A 21,206-nucleotide genomic window follows, 5' to 3' on the forward strand; every position below is an offset into this window, starting at 1 on the left:
TTATCCTAACCCTTATCTTCTTATCTGAGCATGCAATCATGAGCACCATATAACATGCTAACTCACTGAATGTCAGAGATGAAAATGCTGTAGCTGGAAGAGAAAAAAAAAGAGGAATAAGACTGGAGGAAGGGAAGCTGGGAGAGGGAAGGGTGAGTCGGGGACTGTACAGTGGTACCTCGGGTTAAGTACTTAATTCGTTCCGGAGGTCCGTTCTTAACCTGAAACTGTTCTTAACCTGAAGCACCACTTTAGCTAATGGGGCCTCCTGGTGCTGCCACGCCTCCAGAGCACAATTTCTGTTCTCATCCTGAAGCACTATTTCTGGGTTAGCGGAGTCTGTAACCTGAAGCGTATGTAACCTGAAGCGTATGTAACCTGCGGTACCACTGTACTGTTCTATTGCAATAATGTGAAAACCCCAATGAACTATGGATAACAAATGCAATTCTCTCTCTCCTTCTCTCTCTCTCTCTCTCCACACACCCACCCACCCCAGCATATAAAACAAACAACCACTGGTGGCCTTCTTAGGGTAATCAGTATGAGTAACTTCCTTCATAACATGTATTCATGTATAACCGATAACCATATGCATTTGACTGTTTCTGTCTTCCTCAGCGGTCTATTGTAATTTTAATAGTACCAATAACTCTTCCGTAACCCCTGGGGTACATATAAGTGTAAACCAAACCTTTCAGTCATACTCCTTGTTAGCCTTTAGGTAAATTTTTGTTTGTGGTGCTATCTTTTTTGCAGAAGAAATTGGCATGTGAGCATATAAATAAGCCTCTTAATGTGTGGTCTGCTTTGCCCTGGTAAAGAATACCATACAGTATTCAGTATTAAGTGGACACACCACTGACTGCTTAGTGATCCACGGTATTTGGCAAATTGGCCTGAAAAGCATGATGACATTTCTTTCAAAACAAATGTGCAGGATGTGAATTGGGACTAAAGATAGATACCTTTATCCTTGGGACATCACAGGAAGCCAGCTGTTCAGATTGCACAGGCTGGCCTCATCCACTGCTGTTCTCAATCAGCTGTATGGATGTGAAACATGACATATGTCTGTACCATAGGGATCAGAGGCAGCCCAGTGGATTCAGGGCAATTTGCACATGACCTCAGAATCTTTTCCTCTCATCCTCAGCCTGCTTCTAACATCCTTTATTCTGATATGTCTGAAAAGGACAAAGCCATTTGGCTCCACCCTGGAAAAAGTTGGGCAGGACTGCAGTTGAAATTCTGTCCATCAAATCTGTCATTTCTGTGAGTAGGGCTCCTTCTAGAATGGGAGTTTTGTACACACTTTAAAGGACATTTGAAACATATTATTTCCCTTCAAAGAATTCTTCTCTCTCTCTCTCTCTCTCTCTCTCTCTCTCTCTCTCTCTCTCACACACACACACACACACACACACATGGTTTTATTAAGGTTTTTCATGTTACAAAGCAAACGAATAAGCAGAGAGAGGTACATATATTGTCTCCACTTTCAATTATGTTAGGCAATAGAATGAAAGAACGACACCCACCATCCCTCTCTCCCCTCTCTCCCCATCTCCTCGCCCCTAACTGCAAGATGTCTATGACAAAAGTGTCTCTCATCAAACATCAACAATCTTGTCATTGTAGTTAAGCCCTCACAGAGTGATGGTTCCCAAAAACTTTATAACTTAATCTACAGTGCCCAGAGTTCTTTGAGGGGGGCTATATATGCATCAAATGTGCTTTAAAGGTATAGTATGTATGCAGCCTCAGAAGGTTTGTCAGTCTCTGATTGATTGCCCTTGATATATGCTACATCCGGCAAAAGGTTCCTTCACAGAAGAAGACACATTGTCTGGTTCTGCTCTGATCCTAACAGGAAGCTAGGGAGCATAACATGGACAGAAAAGGGTTAAATATCCCCTGCCCCTCATCTAAACAGGTTAGCTGATTTTGTGTCAAAATTTACATGGCCCAGTCCTCTGCTTGAAGGGCTGTCAAAGTGAGGCTTTATAGTTATTTGTTTGTGGTGTTTCAGAGATGCCAGCTTCTCCAGCTTATTGCGACGTCCGGACATCACATACACAACATTGTGAGGAGCCAGGGGGTGGAGCCGAACACCCTCTGAAAATTGAGGGTGCCCGGCTCCCTCAAAAATTACATTGGGGAAACTGCCTTGGCCCCTAAGAGTCAGCGCCTATGTGGTGTTTGTGCCTCAGCATTTAACCAAGAAAAAGCAGTAGAAAGTCCCTTCCCACAGGCTCACATCCTAAGAAGACATGGAAAATGAGGAAAAAGGAATGGGAGGAAGGAGGGGAAAGCAAGCTCCAGCAGAAGTCCTGCCCAGTTCAGTCCTGTTTAAAGAAGGGAAAACAGGGGCCTCAAAATTGCCCATCAACAGTTAATACTTTTGGTAGCACATAGGTCACCTGGCCACAGTCTCCCCCATTATAACGAGATGTATGGTGTTTCCCTTTAAATTATAGCAATTATTTCTAAATTTTCACGAAGACATATAAAATCAGCATATGCAAATGTCTTTTGTCTACCTTTCTTGGTGGTGTGTTTCCTCTTTTCTGGCAATGCCGAAATGACCAGCCTAAAATGGGTCATTGGGCTTCACGCACAGGCAGTCTTTTGAAACTTGGTGTCTTCATTTGGTATCTTCATTACATTTGTAGGTAATTGTTTGAGACCTGGTATTTGTTGTGTTTTCCAAATGCACAAGCAAACTGCACCTGACCATTCCTGCTGCAGAAAGCAAGCACCCTCAGGTACCGTGTTTGTCACATGCAGGGCTGGGAGGGTTAGGTTTCTGCCCATGTCCCTGTCTTGGTTGCATTCTCTCTAGCAGCTTTCTCTAAAAGTGCTCCCGGCCATTTATTTCCCCTCATACATCATAAGATAAACAACCGATGGCATCGTTCCACCACTGCCCCTCTCCTGCACTACAAGAAGTGAGCTGTACCTCTCCTCATCTTTCTTCCTACCACATCGTTAAAAACAGGTGAAACTGATTCATTGGGATTTGCACATTCAGTTCTCTTTGGCAGCTTAGGGAAGGAGTTGGGGAGGGTGTGGGGGGAGAGAAGAACTCTTTAATGCTAGCCTCTCATGACTCTTCGGGAAAGGAAGAGTTAATGTCTGCAAAGCACTTGGTGAGCTGAGCACACTATACATCATTAGCAGAAAAGCGAACAGTCAGAGAACTGCAACGCTGGTACCTAAGTCAGCAGCAGTAGCAGCACACTGCAGGGAAGAAATGTGTTCCTATGGCAGCGCACATCCATTGTGGGGGCGCTTGTCTGCACTTCCCACTTCAACACCCCTTCTTGGCGTGTGACACAACTAACACCCACCCCCTTTTCCAGTGGGTTAATGTGCTAAGAAGGGGATTACTGAGGAAATCACTTTAATCATGCAACAATGATGTGTTTGTTTCCTACTAATCCACCAAAGAAAATAATCCCCAACAGACACCATTAAAAATGCTTGCCTTGAATCCCACGACGACCCATAAACCTCTCCTTTGAAAGCTTGATTTATCCACCTTTTTGTGTTTGTTTCCCGTCTTCCCCATTGCTCACAACTCTCCCCTTTCTCCTGCTGCAGGATGGGTTTTGAAGCTGACTTTAATGATGCTATGATTTTACCTAGGGGCAAAGATTCCCATGGAGTCTGCCATTCTTGTTTGCCATGGCTGGCTTTAAAAAAATTAAATAAGTTGGAAGCTGACACGGAAGTGGGCAATTGTCGTAGAATGGGTACAGAGCTCCGTTATTAGCCTATGGGTTGTCAAGCCAGAGGACTAGCAATAGTCTCAAGCTGCGCCTTACACCAGAGCTTCATTTGCACATGCACACAAACATGGAACTAGCACTGGAGGCAAGTTAAAAATGGGTGCTCACTTTTTAAACATTTCAACTACTAAAATTCAAAGTTCTTTAAGTGGTCTCTGTGAAGTCCCATAGCATGGCCACCCTGACTGCCGCCTGAGAGACATCATTGAAAATGTCTCTTCCTTTCTTGGTCCTTTAGGAGTGTTGCCATTTCCTCTCCCCTTAGTTTTGTCCAATGCCTAGTTCAGCATTAAAGGTAAAGGGACCCCTGACCATTAGGTCCAGTTGTGTCCGACTCTGGGGTTGCGGTACTCATCTCGCTTTATTGGCCGAGGGAGCCGGCGTATAGCTTCCGGGTCATGTGGCCAGCATGACTAAGCCGCTTCTGGTGAACCAGAGCAGTGCACGGAAATGCCGTTTACCTTCCTGCTGGAGCACTACCTATTTATCTACTTGCACTGGTGTGCTTTCAAACTGCTAGGTTGGCAGGAGCAGGGACCGAGCAACGGGAGCTCACCCTGTCGTGGGGATTCGAACCGCCGACCTTCTGATCAGCAAGTCCTAGGCTCTGTGGTTTAACCCACAGCGCCACCCGTGTCCCTTAGTATAGTATTAGGTTTTCTCTATTAACAATGTGTCTTATCTTCATTTACGTCAGCAGTAGGGAGCTGGTGCCCCCCCCCAGATGTTGGACTGCAGCCCCTCTCAGCCTGTGTCAGAACAGCCAACCATCAGGAATGCTGGGAGTTGTCCTCCAACAACATCTGGCCAGAAGCACCAGGTTCCCCACTCCTGTTCAACTTCTTGGACAGTCACTTGGTTGATTTCCGTTCAGCCTACAAATGAAACCTTCCGTACCTTTAAAAAAATGTATCCATGGCCTTAGACTCAGTAATATACTGCCTGGAATTCCAGCTGAGTCACTTTCTTCTTATATAGATATACTAGCAATTCTGATTGCATTTACTGAATGCAAGAAATATTTTGGGGTGGGGTGTTAAAAAGAAAATCTGGTGTTTTTAATGATTAAACGGTTCAACTTGCAGAGCTTTGAATGTTTTACAAATACTGTCTGATGATGCACTTGTAGCTCACACTGTTACCCCCAGGACTCCTTCTTTTGAAAGATTTTTGTAAGTGGGGGCAACTTTTGCTCTGAGGCTGGCTGCCTCACCTTCTTACCGATATCTTTGGACTGTAGGGCGGCCGCTTGTTTTAAGCTGTGCCCCCCGCTAGTCCTCTCAGTTGCTTTGTAGCCACTTCTGCTGCTCTGTGTGTCATATCAAAGGCATGCTCAAGGACTAAACCAATCTCTCATGCAAACCTGGATCTCTGCCTGCCTGATCTCATGCCACACACTACGCAGTTTTTAGTGATTCACTCAGCTCCCCAAATGCACAGGTTTGTGCCAACAGCTTGAAAGCAATCACTATTTCATCCACTATCGGTGCTTTCTCTTTCATTCCGAGTTCTAATAAAGCATCTGCACCTTTCATGCTTAATATTTCTTCTGAGTGTGCTTCAGATTCAATATTTCAAATCCAGACATGGCCATTTATTATTTGCATTGTCATCAAACTGAAAAGTATTAAATACCTCTCTTGCTTATTCACCTGCCTTATGAATAAATAGTGTTGGATAAAATCTCTCACCTATTTCAATTGACCCACTTGCAATGCAGTGCTGTACAACTCAAATCCTTGTCTGCATCTTCTTGAGTCGTCACAGCATTTCCTTCCCACAGCATAATTCTTAGAGATTTTCTCTTGTCCATTTTTTTTTGGGGGGGAGGGGCATTCTGTTTTACCATGTTTAAACAAGGCCTAAGTTCATGAAAGGATAATTTCTCATTTGCCATTGTCTCCATCTTCCTTCTATCCCCCTATTGCAGGGATGGGTGACCTGTAGCCCTCCAGTTCTTGTTGGACTCCAACTCCCTTTATCCCAAGCCAGCAATAGTCACCAGTGGTCAAGGAAGATGGCAGCTGAAGTTCAACAACATTCAGAGGCCCACAGGTCCCCCACCCTCAGCTTGACTGCCTGCCCTATGTAGGCTCCTCAGGGCAGGGACCTGTCTTTTAGTTGTAAAGTGCCGTGCACATTAAGGGTGCTATATAAACAGATCTGGCCCAAAACAGTTTGGCCCCTGAGGTGAACCACAAAATTCCCTGTTTCCGGCCAGGGAAGAAGGGGTGAGTGTCGATCTACATTGGGAATAAAGGGGAACTAAAGATCTACACTGGGAACAAAGGTGGGAGGCGACCAGCAAAACCTTCTCTTCACCAAAAGGCTGCTGTAAATGTGTTTTGGCTGCCAAGGAGGCAGCAAATCCAGCCTCCAAGGAGTGTGCTGCAGCTGTTGCTGCCATTGCAGTGGCGATGGCAGCAGGCAATGCATTTTTTGGAGGCCAGCTCTGCTGCCCCTGTGGATTCTGCCTCCCAAGGCTGTTGCCTTACCTTGCCTTATCGGTGGGTCAGCCGTGTAGATAAAATAAAAATGTTTTACCTCCTCCTGACACTGTGTAATATTTGCTGCTGAACATTCTGTGGGATGATGCAATAGGAAGCTGAAGTGTGGACAACACCCATGTTGAAAATGAAGCTTTTGCCTTCCTGGATCAAAGACTAAATCTTTTGAAATTGCAAATGGATTTCATTATGATGATTAATGTGGCAGATACAAGAGCATTTTATGACCGGTTGTCTCACTGTGCTCTCCTGCTGTGACCCTAAAGTATTAAATATTGACTCTCTTGCTCATCTTTCTTTGTCCAGCTGTGGCTCAATGTGCCAAATGGCTTTTTCTGCCACCTCTCTCCCTGACACCCAAAGAGGTCCAAGGGAGTCAATAAAATATTGCCTGTTCCTGTTCTAATATCAATGTTTAATGTTTGTCTTTAATCTGCAGCTATGGTTCCTAATGAAGAATTGGGGTACCAGAGGACTTTGTTTAACTTTAAGGGCATGAATAATTGCATAGGCTTCTGCAATTTGTTCTTGAAAACAAATGGAGCATGTTATAAATAGTTTATAGCACCCTCACTGGCCAGCTCCTTTTAGCTTTCCCCATGTATGAATAATGGATTATTATCCCAAACTGGGCTTGGCCAGTGCTACAGATTAAGTGCCTAGGCAGTAGCAGCTCCCCCCCCTTTTTTTAACTCCAGGTCATCTGGCTCCAGGGCTGGCACCAGGGGTCAGCATTGTTGGACAACTGTTAAAGCCCAACCCTGAATCAGGGTCCCTCTGCCAACCCCTGGAGCCTCCTGGTTCTGCTGTTCCTTCCTTTGTTGTTGCTGCCTCTTCACTTGGTCCATTCACTGGTCTGTACACCACCGATACAATGGTCTCTAGAACATTGTTCATTGGGGAATGGATACCCCTGTCCCACAGGGATGTTGTGGATATACAGCCTGAAGATGAATAATGGCCTTCTGGTTCCTGGGGGTTAAAACACAAGTAAGCAAGCTTTTTCTCAAACTGTTGGGCATGGTGTTGGGGTGCTTATTTCAAAGACAGAACTCCATGCTTTACTTCTGAGTTTCTCTGAAAGGCCTTTGTGCCTGTAGGTGTTGCTATTGTTTGTCTCATTAGATGGCTCTGCACTTGACTGATTGCCTGCACAATTTTCTGCCGCAATTTGAAAATGTCTATATTTTGAAGGGCTTTCATGTGCTCCTTTAGAGTCACGCACATGCCTCATTAGGCACAATTGGGGGGGGGGCATTGACTGGAGGCAAAATGCCGGCCAACCATTAGCATGCACTGTAATCTGAGAAGAAATGTAAGACCATACAATAGAGCCACACCAAGAAACACTTCTTTTTTACTTCCATTTTGCTTTCATTATCAAAGGAAATTGAAGTGTAGCATATATATGTTTTGGTTTTTCCCAACTGCCCCCTTCCAATGTCATCATTCCTTGGTTAGGTTATGAACAACATATAAAAACATAATAAAACACCAAACATTAATAGTAACAATCTGATCCAATATAAAAGCCGCAATAACTAAAATAGACAACTTATATCAAACAAAGCAACATTCAACAATACATCAGTATCTAATAGTAAACAGTAAAATTAAACATCAACAAATAATAATTACCGTATTTTTCGTTCTATAACACGCACCCGACCATAACACGCACATAGTTTTTAGAGGAGGAAAATCCGTAGGCATGCCACCTGTAGGCATTCCCTCCATAACACGCACAGACATTTCCCCTTACTTTCTAGGAGGAAAAAAGTGAGTGTTATGGTGCAAAAAATACGGTAAACAGTTCACACTTATCAACCACAATAAAGAATTACCAATTTACAATCAATAAAAATAACAGCAAATAACAATGCATAAAATACCACAAAACATACAAAGCCATGTAAAAGGATCAAATTGAGAAACAGACACACAACTTATAAAACTATTTTTAAAAAATATCCCTGAACTTCCTTTCCCAGCTGCTGAGTTGTTGTTGCAATATATATGAGATGGCTAGATGAGACTCATCAATCTGGGAACATAGCCCTTCTAGGAAACGGAAAACTCTGAACCTAAACACCTGCTGCCTTGCGGCTATAATCGTTTATGAGAATGGCTTTGGGAGTAAACCTTGAGGAAAAATCTGTACCTACTGTCTTGTGGGACATGTTTGGGAGAAGAAAAGGCTAAGGAGTAAACCCTACGCAAATCCGGAGTGGAGTCCCTAAAATGGTTGGGTGGTGCCTTGTATGCCTCCTTCCAGCAACTCCTGCAGCCAAGCTGGTGCCCAGTGTATTGCTCTGCTTTCCTTTGGAGCACATCAGTGAGGCTGAGGCAGGAGGTCTGGTTGTGTGAGCGGCTCAGGACCTTCATGCACACTGTCCAGGCTTGCACTCCGGAGAGGTTACTTGAGTGCTGTTAATGCAGCAAAAACAACACAGGAGTCAACAGTTATAAGTTACTGGTCTCTGCAGCCATAACAGGTCCTGTGATTCTCCAGCAGTTTGGCTTGAGACAGGCAGATGCCAACAATATGAGGTTTTTGTGATGATATATTGCAATTCTGTGGCATTTTGATGGACCGTGATATATTTTGATGCTTAATGTGTCATTTTCTTTCGTGGTTCTTGGTCATTTTAGTTATGTACATTGTTTAGTGATATTTATTTAACTGTGTTACTTAAAATGTGGAATTATTAGTATTAGTAATCATTGTTTGGTTTTGACTGAGGAATTCATATTGTCTTTCCTATATTGATTGCTTTTTGTAAACTGCTTAGAGACTTCTGTTGAAATAGGAAGTGGCATATAAATTAGCAGTTTAATAAAAAGGTGTCTAATTGCTAACCATGCACAACGTTAACCCCAACATCAAAGCTAGTGATAAATACTGTAGAAAAAAATGCCTTGAGAAATAGTCTTGACTTTCTGCATGCGCCAGCATTTAAGCAGTCAGTCTAAAGGTGAATTCCTGATTTGCTAGAATAGGAGGCTGTTCGCACATAATGTTGTTTAGGGAGGGTTGGGATTGCAGTCCTTGGATTCTGGTGCCTGGGATAGGATCTAAGATGGGGTGTTTTGTGGGACAGAGGGAGGAGAGACAGGACCCAGGTTCATGGAGCTGGAGCCCAGATTGAATAATATGAGCACCACACTATTCCTTCAAAACAGAAAAGATAACTGGCATTCTTAGCAAGCTCCCTTTGGTACCAGAATCTGAGCTCAGAACTAACCACTCCCGTGTGTGTTTGTACTCAACAGCGATAGAAGGCAGACGGGACCAGTGTGAGGTGCCCAGGGATCCCAAGTACCCCGACTGCTCTGGGAAAGTGGAGGTGAGTAAACTAGATTCAGATTTGTGCTCTGAACAGAAAAAAGATAGAAATGAAAGCAATGTGTCTCTTTGGATGACAGTTAAAAGAAGATGGAATCTTTTTTGTTCACACACTGTTCCAGCAAGAACTGCAGTAGTAAACCAAATTATTACGATGTGAGAAAACATCTTTTCAATGCATTTTTCTTTTTTCCCCAAATTAGAAAGGAATATAAATGGGATATAAAAGGCATGGGTAGTGTTTCAGAGGGACGTGGGTGGCACTGTGGGTTAAACCACAGAGGCTAGGACTTGCCGATCAGAAGGTCAGCGGTACGAATCCCCGCAACGGGGTGAGCTCTTGTTGCTAGGTCCCTGCTCCTGCCAACCTAGCAATTCAAAAGCACGTCAAAGTGCAAGTAGATAAATAGGTAAGGTTTATCCAGCGGGAAGGTAAACGGCGTTTCCATGCACTGCTCTGGTTCGCCAGAAGTGGCTTAGTCATGCTGGCCACATGACCCGGAAGCTGTATGCTGGCTCCCTCGGCCAATAAAGCGAGATGAGCGCCGCAACCCAGAGTCGGCCACGACTGGACCTAATGGTCAGGGGTCCCTCTCCCTTTACTTTTAGTGTTTCAGAGATCACCTGGGGAAATGAACAGCAATAGTTAAGTTTTCCATGAGCCAAAGTTGGACCAGTGGGTGTCCTGACCCACCAAGAATAAGGATTTGTTCCACCTCAACAAAATTCAAGCACACAAACACTGACTTCTTGGTTTAGTGATACAACAAAATTGTATCTTATTCCTTAGAAGAGGGAGATTTCTTGTTGAGAACAAATCAGGAGCAGCTGGTGCTGCCTGCCCTCAAGTGATTCTGCTCCAAACTGACAACACCCACCTGACCTGTCCAGCTCTGCTGCCCACTCAAGTACCCCGCTGGCTCAGGGTGGACTTTTCAAGATCCATGTCTCCCTTACTATGCTTAATCAGTCCTGAAGTCCCCCTTTAGCTACTATATGGCTGTGAATATGGTGCGCAGAGTGGGTAAGGGACAACTTAAGGGAGTTACTGTTTATTGCAATATGAGATTGTACTCATTATAAGCAGGCAGAAGCTTGCAAACTTAATAATAACTGTTTTTATTTAATGCTTGCTTTTTGGACACTAAGAAGCCATTGAAATAACTTCATTTCTTTGAAGCCTACCTGGAAATGTGGCAGCCCCACTTAGTGTGGAGGGTTGGCTATGGCCCTGCAGGTCAACTCTGAACTTTAAGAGATGTGAGTGGTGCTGTGGTCTAAACCACTGAGCCTAGGGCTTGCTGATTGGAAGGTCAGCAGTTCAAATCCCCACGACGGGGTGAGCTCCTGTTGTTGGGTCCCAGCTCCTGTCAACCTAGCAGTTTGAAAGCACGTCAAAGTGCAAGTAGATAAATAGGTACCGCTCCAGCGGGAAGGTAAACGGCATTTCTGTGCGCTGCTCTGGTTTTGCCAGAAGCGGCTTAGTCATGCTGGCCACATGACCTGGAAAAACTGTTGGCTCCCTCAGCCAGTAAAGCTAGATGAGCTTCACAACCCCAGAGTCATTCGTGACTGGACTTAACTGTCAGAGGTCCTGTACCATTACTTTTTTATTCCCCTAGATTTTATCTATTGCTCCACCACAGATAAGAACAGAGGAAGATCAAGGCCCATCTAGTGTAGAATCCTCTTCTCATACAGGGATCTGATTGGCTACTGGGAAGCCCACAAGTAGGACCTGACTGCAACAGTGCTCTTCCCGCTTGAGATGGTGAGATTCAACTCCCATCATCCCTGATTATTGGCCATAGTGGCTGGGCTGATGGGAGTTGGAGTCCAGCAGCATCTGGAGGGCACCAGCTTGAGGAAGACCTCCCTATGGGGTAATATATGCACTACAGCTGCAACCATAGCCCTAATGTGTCAATTAGTGCTGTGCTGAACCTTCTCAGAGATTTAATGTTGATCATTTGAAGGAGGAGGGTGAGGGCAAAATGAAGATACCCCCCCCAAAAAAAAAAGGTAGGGTGGGTAGAACTTCATTAGTTTCAAGGGATCAGATTTGTTGAGGTGGATGAGTAGATTGTGCTTTTCTTACATGAGGTGGCCAGGATGTGTCTCTTTTCAGATCAAACATTTTTGGAAAGCCCTAAATTCAGGGAAAGAAGACCTTGTTGAGCTTGACTCTAGTCTAGAGACATGAGAGGTGTTGTAGACTCTCCTTCTTTGGAGGCTTTTAAGCAGAGGTTGGATGGCCCTCTGTTATGGATGCTTTAGCTGAGATTCCTGCATTGCAGGGGGTTGGACTAGATGACCCTTGGGGTCCCTTCCAACTCTACAATTCTATGAAATATTCACTGAGAGAGTGAGGATGCACACCTTCTTTGTGTGAAGTCTGAGCAACTAGGTTGCCCTGCCTTGCATGATTCATGGACTAATGTAGCATTTATATCTCTGTTAATTATTCATATGCAACAAAATGCAAAGGAAGCACCAATGGATTTATTGTCTTGCTTGTTTTTAATCTCAAGCGTTATCTCTGCCCTGGGGAACAAGCAAAGTGTTGTAACCTGATGCTGGTTTTGAGTACCACATTCTGCTTAGAGCAGCACATTGTCTTGACTTGAACACATCTCGGGCATTTGATTGGCCGGTGCAATTGTGTGCAGCTCTGTATCTGCACCGACCCGTTTAGCTTAACAGTAAGATTAACATGAAGTCATTCCCCGCACTGCACCCCTTCAGCTGTTATTTCAGCCTGCATGCCCCTCAACCAGCTACTTGACAAAACAAATTAACTGCCAGATTAACAAGACACAACCGTTGCATTACTCAGATTGTCCCAGCTACATAGCGGTCATTTTCTCCCATCCTCTTCCATGGCGGGGTTAAATTTTAAGTGTAATTTAATTGCTGCAGGCAGTAATTCGATCTCCTGTCTGGATGATTGGTGTGTTTTACATATTGGGAGTGGAGGGCTGTCTCCTGAGTGGCTTCGTTTGTGTAGTTAAGTTTGGAAGAGGCTGGCACCAGCAATTACGGAGGATGATAGATCTACATGGAGAACTGGAAGCCTGGGCTATTGCTTTGCATGCAAAATCACCTTGCGAGAGAACCTCACTAAATTTATTTCTCTTTAGCACAGATATCAGCCTTTCTGAACCCGGTGGCCTCCATAAGTTTTTGACCACAACCTCCATCAGTGGAGTCATTTCCACAATATCAGGAGGGAGGCTAGCTCTGCTTTTCTGGGGGAAAGAATACATGTGTTAGCTTTGCTCTATGGGGCAAAACCACTGCAGATAAGGATCAGGCATTTTCTACACTTATCAGCCAGCTTGCTTTTGTTCTGGCAAATTTCATCTGAAGTGCTGTGATATTATTTATTTCCTCCACAACCTGTGCTGATCAGTGATAACAGACCTCAGTGATAAGCAAAATAAGCTTTGTGAGATCTAAGCTAATGGATAAAATGTAAGCTCCTTGGCAGGATCTCCTATCCATTTTTAGATAAAAGCTTTAGATGAGTTCTCTGGGTAATAAAAATTCTATTCTATTTAAAGAGGTGAACCTCCCTGAGACCTCCAGGTATAGGGCAGTATAATAATAATAATAATAATAATAATAATAATAATAATAATAATAATAATAATAATATAGTAAGTTTATTAAATCATTTTCTTAGGGCTGCTTTGCATGTCATTTTACTTATATACAGTATAAGAAGGGGAAGAAAATGTGTGGTATACCATTGTGTATTAGCCTACGCATACATGTATACAGCCTTTATGTATTTTTTAATGAAAGTATGCTCTACAAATATATCAATAAATATACATACTTCAGATCTTTATCCTTTTCGGCAATGATTTTGTCCCTTAGATTGGTGCCACCAGCAAATCTTACCAGAATTTCCTATTCTTTACTTACTCAGAATTGTTTTCACAGTTTCTATTGAACAAAATTAGCTCCCACAACAGAAGGTTTTGTTTGTTATGTATTTAATGTTCTCCTTTTGTATTTTAATGCTGTAAACCACCTGTGGTTTTTAATAAAAAAAATTAAATCAAATAAAAAGTTCAGGAACTGTTTTGTTGACTATACCTCCCTAGTCTGAAAGTCTGCCTTTTCACTGCATCCTTTTGATTTCTTTCCTTTAACAGGATCTCTGTCTGCCATATAAATACCTTTGTAACAACTTCTTCCAGTTAAGCCAATAATTTGCCAATACTCATGCATCATATCCCTTGATAAAGTCCAAAGAAACAAGCTCAACCTTTAGAAATGTTAGCCTCTTCTCAGTGTAAATCCAAGCCTTAATCTGATGATCCCTTGCTATCATTTGTTGCATTCAGAAGCTCCACTGTTGGTTACATTTTTGTGTAAAGGCTCACCTAACCAATCCCCCTCCCTTTGCCTTTCAGTGGATGAGAGCCAGGTGGACATCAGACCCCTGCTATGCATTCTTCGGTGTGGACGGCACAGAGTGCTCGTTCCTCATCTACCTCAGCGAAGTCGAGTGGTTTTGCCCCGTGCTGCCTTGGCGAAATCAGACAGCGGCTGCATCTTCCACCATGCCACCACCCAGAGCGCAGGTGAAGCTTGTAGGCCTTGAATCATGCCAGTCAAGTTACATCCTCACTTATTTGACAAAGGTTGTTTTTGTCTGAAACAGCTGGTTTCAATGCTCTCAGACAACAGGAATAGGCAGCAGTGAGAGAAAAGATTACTGTCCCTGGCTGAGTGTGGGAAGGGCAAGAGAGAAAGATCATGCCCAGTGGTGGTTATGTCACAGACTATAAAGGGGCATGGTCTCGCACTCATGCTAGGGTGCTCCTGTCTGTGGTGAGGAGAAATAAGGAGAGCGTGGCTAATGATCCCCCAGTCTGCTCTGTAACCTGGTACAACATTGCCCTCTTTCCTCCCTGCCATACTGCTCCCAGTAGGGTGTTGGTGCCAGTGGTCCTTGAGTGGCAGCAGTAGTTTATCCCAGGAGTCTCTTCCATCTGCCTGATGGGCAGGAAGTGGGGAGTGAGTATGGGGACAAGCCTGTGGTCAACTCTTCAAGCAACAAGTATACCTAGCAAAATGGTACCCCATGAAAACAGTGCATAAGCCCGTTCTATCCACCCTGGAAATTCTTCCATCACTTCCTTCCCCAACATGCACAGGGGAGAGGAAATTGAGTGGGGTATCTTGGAGAAGAGTTATAGGTGGGTGGATGGAACTACGAATAGAAGCACTCTGCACTATAGCATTTAGTTGCACATCAAAACTGATTTACTTTAATCAGCAAATTAGCTGTCCCTATATCATAGTTGGGGACGCGGGTGGCGCTGTGGGTAAAACCTCAGTGCCTAGGGCTTGCCGATCGCATGGTCGGCAGTTCGAATCCCCACGGCGGGGTGAGCTCCCGTCTTTCGGTCCCAGCTCCTGTCCACCTAGCAGTTTGAAAGCACCCTTAAGTGCAAGTAGATAAATAGGTACCGCTTTATAGCGGGAAGGTAAACGGCGTTTCCGTGTGCTGTGGTGGTGCTGGCTCACCAGAGCAGCTTCGTCACACTGGCCACGTGACCCAGAAGTGTCTCCGGACAGCACTGGCCCCCGGCCTCTTAAGTGAGATGGGTGCACAACCCTAGAGTCGGACACGACTGGCCCGTACAGGCAGGGGTTTACCTTTTATATCATAGTTAATTTTCAAGATGGCACTGAACATATTGGCTGCCCCTTGGTGACTGAATTTGTTCGCTCCAATCATGAGGCATCTTCAGCCAGGGCCGTAACTAGGGGGGGTGAGGTGGGCCCCCACCAGGGTGCAGGCGAGAGGGGGAGGTGCAAAATCAGCTAAAATATGTCCATAAATATATCTATAAATAAAAATATTTCCCCATAAGAAAAGGTTTTAAATAGAGGGTGAATTGAATGGGTGGAGAGGGGGTTGTAGGAGAGGTGGAAAGAAGAACTAATTTGCCCATGGGTAGGGGACACAATCTGGAAGGTTCTGCCAGGGGCACAAGATCACCTAGCTACGGCTCTGTCTTCAGCCCTGTTCATAGAATCATAGAATAGAATCATAGAATCATAGAGTTGGAATAGACCACAAGGGCCATTGAGTCCAACCCCCTGCCAAGCAGGAAACACCATCAGAGCACTCCTAACATATGGTTGTCAAGCCTCTGCTTAAAGACCTCCAAAGAAGGAGACTCCACCACACTCCTTGGCAGCAAATTCCAAATGGAGAAGAGAAAGGAAACATACTTTGCCCATGTAACCTACATGCACCGTAGGATCTCCTTGCTCAGACAGCCATTGCAAGGGTCACTCTGGACCTTGCACTAACAGGAAGAGTCTGTTGTTGTTTCCCTAGGCGTCTTTTCAGAGAGACTTCTCCTACCTCCTGGAGTTGATTGGCAGTGGCAAAGAGTCTTTGATCTTCATGAAGAAAAGGATTCGGCATTTGGCCACGCAGTGGCTGAGGGCTTCACATAAACTGGAGCAGAAGCTAGAAGACAAAAAGAGAGATCAGAAACAGGTACAAAATTTAATCTGCTGCTTGTGAACCAACTTGTTATTTGTGGGTATGGTGGACTCACAGCAAGACTGAGGGCTGTATCCAGCTGAAGCGTCCCATCAGTACAAAGACTATATAACACTGGTCCTGAGAGACCTGCATTGGCTCCCAGTACATTTCCGAGCACAATTCAAAGTGTTGGTGCTGACATTTAAGGCCCTAAATGGCCTCGGTTCTGTATACCTGAAGGAGCATCTCCACCCCCATCATTCAGCCCGAACACTGAGGTCCAGCGCTGAGGGCCTTCTGGCAGTTCCCTCACTGTGAGAAGTGAGGTTACAGGGAACCAGGCAGAGGGCCTTCTCGGTAATGGCACCTGCCCTGTGGAACGCCCTCCCATCAGATGTCAAGGAAATAAGCAACTATCTTACTTTTAAAAGACATCTGAAGGCAGCCCTGTTTAGGGAAGTTTTTAATGTTTAATGCTGTATTGTGTTTTTAACATTCGGTTGGGAGCCTCCCAGAGTGGCTGGGGAAACCCAGCCAGATGGGTTGGGTATAAATAATAAATTATTATTATAAATTATTATACGGACCCCACTTCCACAGTGGGACCTCCCTGCTCTTCCCCAAATCTGTACTGGAGTGTTAGAGGAAACCTAGCTCAGATTGCAGGGGGAGATGGGGAAAGTTTTGTTGCACAAGTGGACGTCCTTGTGTTGATGGGATGTGATAGTTGGATTCACCATGAGAGTTTACTTTGCTGTGTGCTCTGTAGATTTGCTTCTCCCTTGTACACCCAGCACTGATATCATGCTCTCTCCCTCTTCCTCTCCCTCCCGCCTTCATTAGATTTTGATCCACATTGGCTTCTTGACAGAAGAATCAGGAGATGTTTTCAGCCCTCGCGTCTTAAAGGGAGGCCCCCTGGGGGAGATGGTCCAATGGGCAGATATTTTGGCAGTCCTTTTCATTCTGGGCCATAGCCTGAAAATCACAGTTTCTTTGAAGGAGCTCCAGAGGTGGGTTTGTGGATGAAATAGAAGCTGAACAGTGACATTTGTTTTGAAGCATGTCTTTGGCTCTTGCTCATTGTGATCACAATGCTTAGATTACAGCAGTGGGGAACCTCTGGCTTGGGGGCTGCATGTACTGTCCCCCAGCCATGCCCCTCACTGGCCATTCTTCAAACCTTCCTTGAGGGTTTATGTCTGACTAGACTGTCCCCTTGAGCTCTAATAATCCCCTTTGCTTGCCTGGATGGAGGAAAGAAATCTGTGGTGTAGAAACCAGCCTACTGTACATAGGTAAATTCACACTCCTTGCTCTGTCCCCTTTTGCCATACTGACATGTGCCTCCCCTCCTGGAAGATTTCTCAGAAGGGAATGTGGTCCTCAAACTGGAAAAGTTGTCTCCATTTCTGGAATGTGGTCCTCAAACTGGAAAAATTGTCTCTGCTTATACCTAGGGTTGTGCCAAAATTCCACCCATTTCAATGTGGAGGTCAAAAGTGAAAAAGTCACAATTTGTGGGGCCCTTGATGCAAAACAGACCCTAAGTCACTGAAAATGTTTGGCCTTTTCATGTTTGTTTTTGGTCTCTGGTTTTTCACAAACTGCTGCTGCGCCGCTTTACCCCTTAGTTGGGGATCCCTTTCTTCTTCATAGAATTATTCCATAATGGAAGTAAAAACGCAGCATTCCTGCTTAGCATGAGGAGGCAGTGGTTCTTGGACTGACCTCATCAGTGATCCTAGCCAATCAGAAACATGAGGACAAATGAAGCCTATTCGGGGCAATGCTTTCTTAATAGGCTGCCATGTTTTTCCCTTTCACAGTGATTCTCTCCTCCAGCAGCAGCAGCAACCCCCCCCCCAAAAAAATATATATAACTTGTTGCAATAGTGGGGCACTTCTCATCAGTGCTGAAGGTATGAGCGGATATTACCCTCCTCATTTCAACTCAGCCCTACTTACAGCTCAAACTGAGTTGCAGAAAGCAATTAGCCTAACTAGTGGGGATTGCAGCTGGTGGGGGTTAAGAACAAGAAAGCGCAAACAACATCACAGCAGGGATAGGCTGATTAGTATTTAACAGCCGTTGATTCAGTCAGAATGGCATGCTCCCTTATCAGCCCTAGCTGTCGCAAAAATACAATTTTTAAAATGAGTGCTTAGCTTCCCGGTAAATGTTACAAGAAGCACAGTTGAATGTTGCAAGAGATGGCTCCCTGTCCCCCAACTAGAAGGCCTGGTATGACTAATACTGAGATGGAATTTCTCTGTGAAAATTTCTGAGACTTTCCTCTTTTTTCACATATACACACACATCTGAAAAATAATGCCACTTTACACATTTTTCTGCTGAACATTCTCCACCATATTTTGAAGATAGGGGCCATGCTGCCAACACAGTTGCCATCGCTGCCACCAGTGGCGTAGCGTGAGGGGTGCAGGGGGGGGCCGGCCGCACCGGGCGCAACATCTGGGGGTTAGGGTTAGGGGGTGCAAATCCACGGGTTAGGGGGCGCAAATCTACGGGTTAGGGGGCACAAATTACTTGCCTTGCCCCGGGTGCTGACAACCCACGCTACGCCACTGGCTGCCACCGCTTGTAGCTGCCACAGCAGAAAAGCCATAGAGAGAAAAGGAAAGAAGGGCTGTGCTACTACCACTGTTCATCAGGAGGGCAAACGTGGCCTCATGACCATGGGTGCCTGGGGCTGTTGGTGCCATGCGGCGTGCATGGCCCTGGCACCGAAATTTGTGGGTGCCCAGTCCCTTCATGGGGAATTTTGTGTGTGCTTGGACACCCAGGGCTCCAGGGAGTTGGCACCTATGCTGTTCATGGCCAGCCCCAGCCCCCTAAACCCCTTGGAGCATTTCTCCTCTCCTGGAGAAATTCAGTGAAATGAATTTTCACCGCCACCACTATGCCCCAATTTCTCTGGTCACAGATAGAGTATTTCAAGTATTTGTACCCAGCTTTAGGTTCTGACTAGGGGGTGGTGAGGAAATGTGGTTCAGCTCACATTTGAAGGTGAACTTCCCTAATATGCACTGCCTGACGCAACAAGCAAACCAAGCTACCCTAGACATCCAAATTTGCACTGCTCTGAATTTTCAATGCAGTTCTCCGGAATAATAATAATAATAATTCATTATTTGTACCCCGCCCATCTGGCTGGGTTTCCAAAAAGGAATATATTAGAGTAAACGGTGCATAAAAGAGCCATATATTTGTGAGAATAGCATACAAAAACTGCACTACATTAGGAGAAATTGTTTGCAAAACGTGCATATTAGGCAAAATTGTGTGTGAAAATGTGCACATTGGGGGAAAAAATCAGTAAATGGTGGATGAATTTTCATGTGGACTTCTTTAAAAAACAAAAACCCTTCAGAATGATGTAGAAATGTAGAAAACTGAATTTAAAACTAGAAAAAAAAGAGAAACAGAAAAACCAAAATGGACAGACTCACCCACCCCTAATTCTGACATTGTTATGGTCACAGCCAGCAATGTGGAGCTGGGAATGGGGAAACACATAGTGTAATGATGTAAGAACACATGTTTGGTTGTTATGAGGGGGAAGAGGATTAAGGGACATAAAGGGCACAATTAAACCCCTGTGTCTATGCCTAGCTCATATTGGGGTTTCAGTTTAGCAAACGTGCAGTGGCTGCTGTTTCACACAGTTCAAGCCCTTTCTTACGCTCAGAACAGTAGGAGATTTGGCTTCTGCATTCCAGCACTGGTTTCTGATGTTTGCTGGGCACTCAGATCTCCTGCACCACCAGCTCTCTTTGTAACCAGTAGAGGATCCGCTTCCCATTCTCTAGCAATTTCCCCTTCCAATCACATACCTAACAGACAGTACACTCTACTGCTGCAAGTGGTTTCCTACCAGCAGAGGATCTGAAAAAGCATAATTTCTTCTGCTCCTCTTTTAAGTTACTGCAGCATGCTCCTGTTTTGTAACACAGCACAAATCCATGAAGCGTCTCCTTTTGTAACATTTTAAAGGGCAAGAGAAGGGCCTTCGATTCAGTGAAACCAGCACATTTTTATTGCTTTGTAGCACTTTGTGGAGCATTCCCTGCAAATCATCTCAGCTTCTTGCTGTATATTGCAGCTTCAGAACAGCTAGTAGGGTGGAGGGTAGCTGGTTATGGAGCTAACAAAGACTTTAGCAGAAGAGATTACTCAGAAAATCCTAGTAGCACTCAAGGCCATTTATGTATTTAATTATTGTCACCAATGGACCTTGAGACAGGGCTATAGGCAAATAAAGGAGCATAGTAGCTTCTGGAACTCTTTGCTCTGGGTACGGTGATTTGATCCTGCGTTGTTCTGTGGCTCCATGGTTGTTCCCCCCAAAAGTGCATTCTTGGCTACCTGACCCATTTCCCTGTTCTCATTCTCAACATGAATTTGAGGAGATGAACTGTGCTACACTCAAAGCCTGTTTGGGGAGTTGGGATACAACAACGTCTGGAGGGACACATCTGGAGGGACACAGGTTGTGTACTCTGCGAAACTCAAGCTAATTCTTTTGTTTAATTCACCCCACCACTTTCACCACAAGCTCAATACTGCAGCTTAAACACATTTGCATAATTGTTTTAATTTGCCCAACCATTTTTGGTCAGAGCATGCAAAAACCTAACTTGACTGTAGCATCCCTTTAATGCAGATATCATAGAGTCGCAGCTGTCAGGCCTTATGCATTTCCGTCCTATGTCTGCCTGGAAGAATACAGGAGCCCTGATCTCAGTTGGTGATGATGTGAGGACAAAACGTCTGGCTCACACCTTGACTCCTGCAGTTTAAACTAGATGCCTGTTTTTTCACTGTTTTATTACACACACACACACACACACACACACACACACACACACACACACTATTCCCTTGCATTTCTTAGTGAATTTGCTAGCTTCAGTTTTATGCATCCTGACAGCCAAGAGGTGAAATGTACATGATTATCTGGTGCAAACCATGCAAAGGAATTGTTGTAACATCAGCAGCAATTTGCAGCTCCCAG

The 21,206-nt window shown here is 44.6% G+C and overlaps 1 protein-coding gene across 1 annotated transcript in view; it reads left to right on the top strand.

The window, feature by feature from the left end:
* The window catches only part of MGAT5B (alpha-1,6-mannosylglycoprotein 6-beta-N-acetylglucosaminyltransferase B), a 171,806-nt gene that overhangs the window by 91,778 nt on the left and 58,822 nt on the right, over positions 1 to 21,206 (top strand). The window contains exons 5-8 of the mRNA XM_083487519.1: positions 9,575 to 9,648; positions 14,072 to 14,242; positions 16,015 to 16,179; positions 17,011 to 17,180. Of these exons, the coding sequence (XP_083343645.1) occupies positions 9,575 to 9,648; positions 14,072 to 14,242; positions 16,015 to 16,179; positions 17,011 to 17,180 (580 nt within the window). The remainder of the gene's footprint in view (positions 1 to 9,574; positions 9,649 to 14,071; positions 14,243 to 16,014; positions 16,180 to 17,010; positions 17,181 to 21,206) is intronic.

This window comes from Podarcis liolepis, assembly GCF_965112155.1.
Source record: "Podarcis liolepis genome assembly, chromosome: 2".
In the NCBI taxonomy this organism is placed as follows: Eukaryota; Metazoa; Chordata; class Lepidosauria; order Squamata; family Lacertidae; genus Podarcis; species Podarcis liolepis.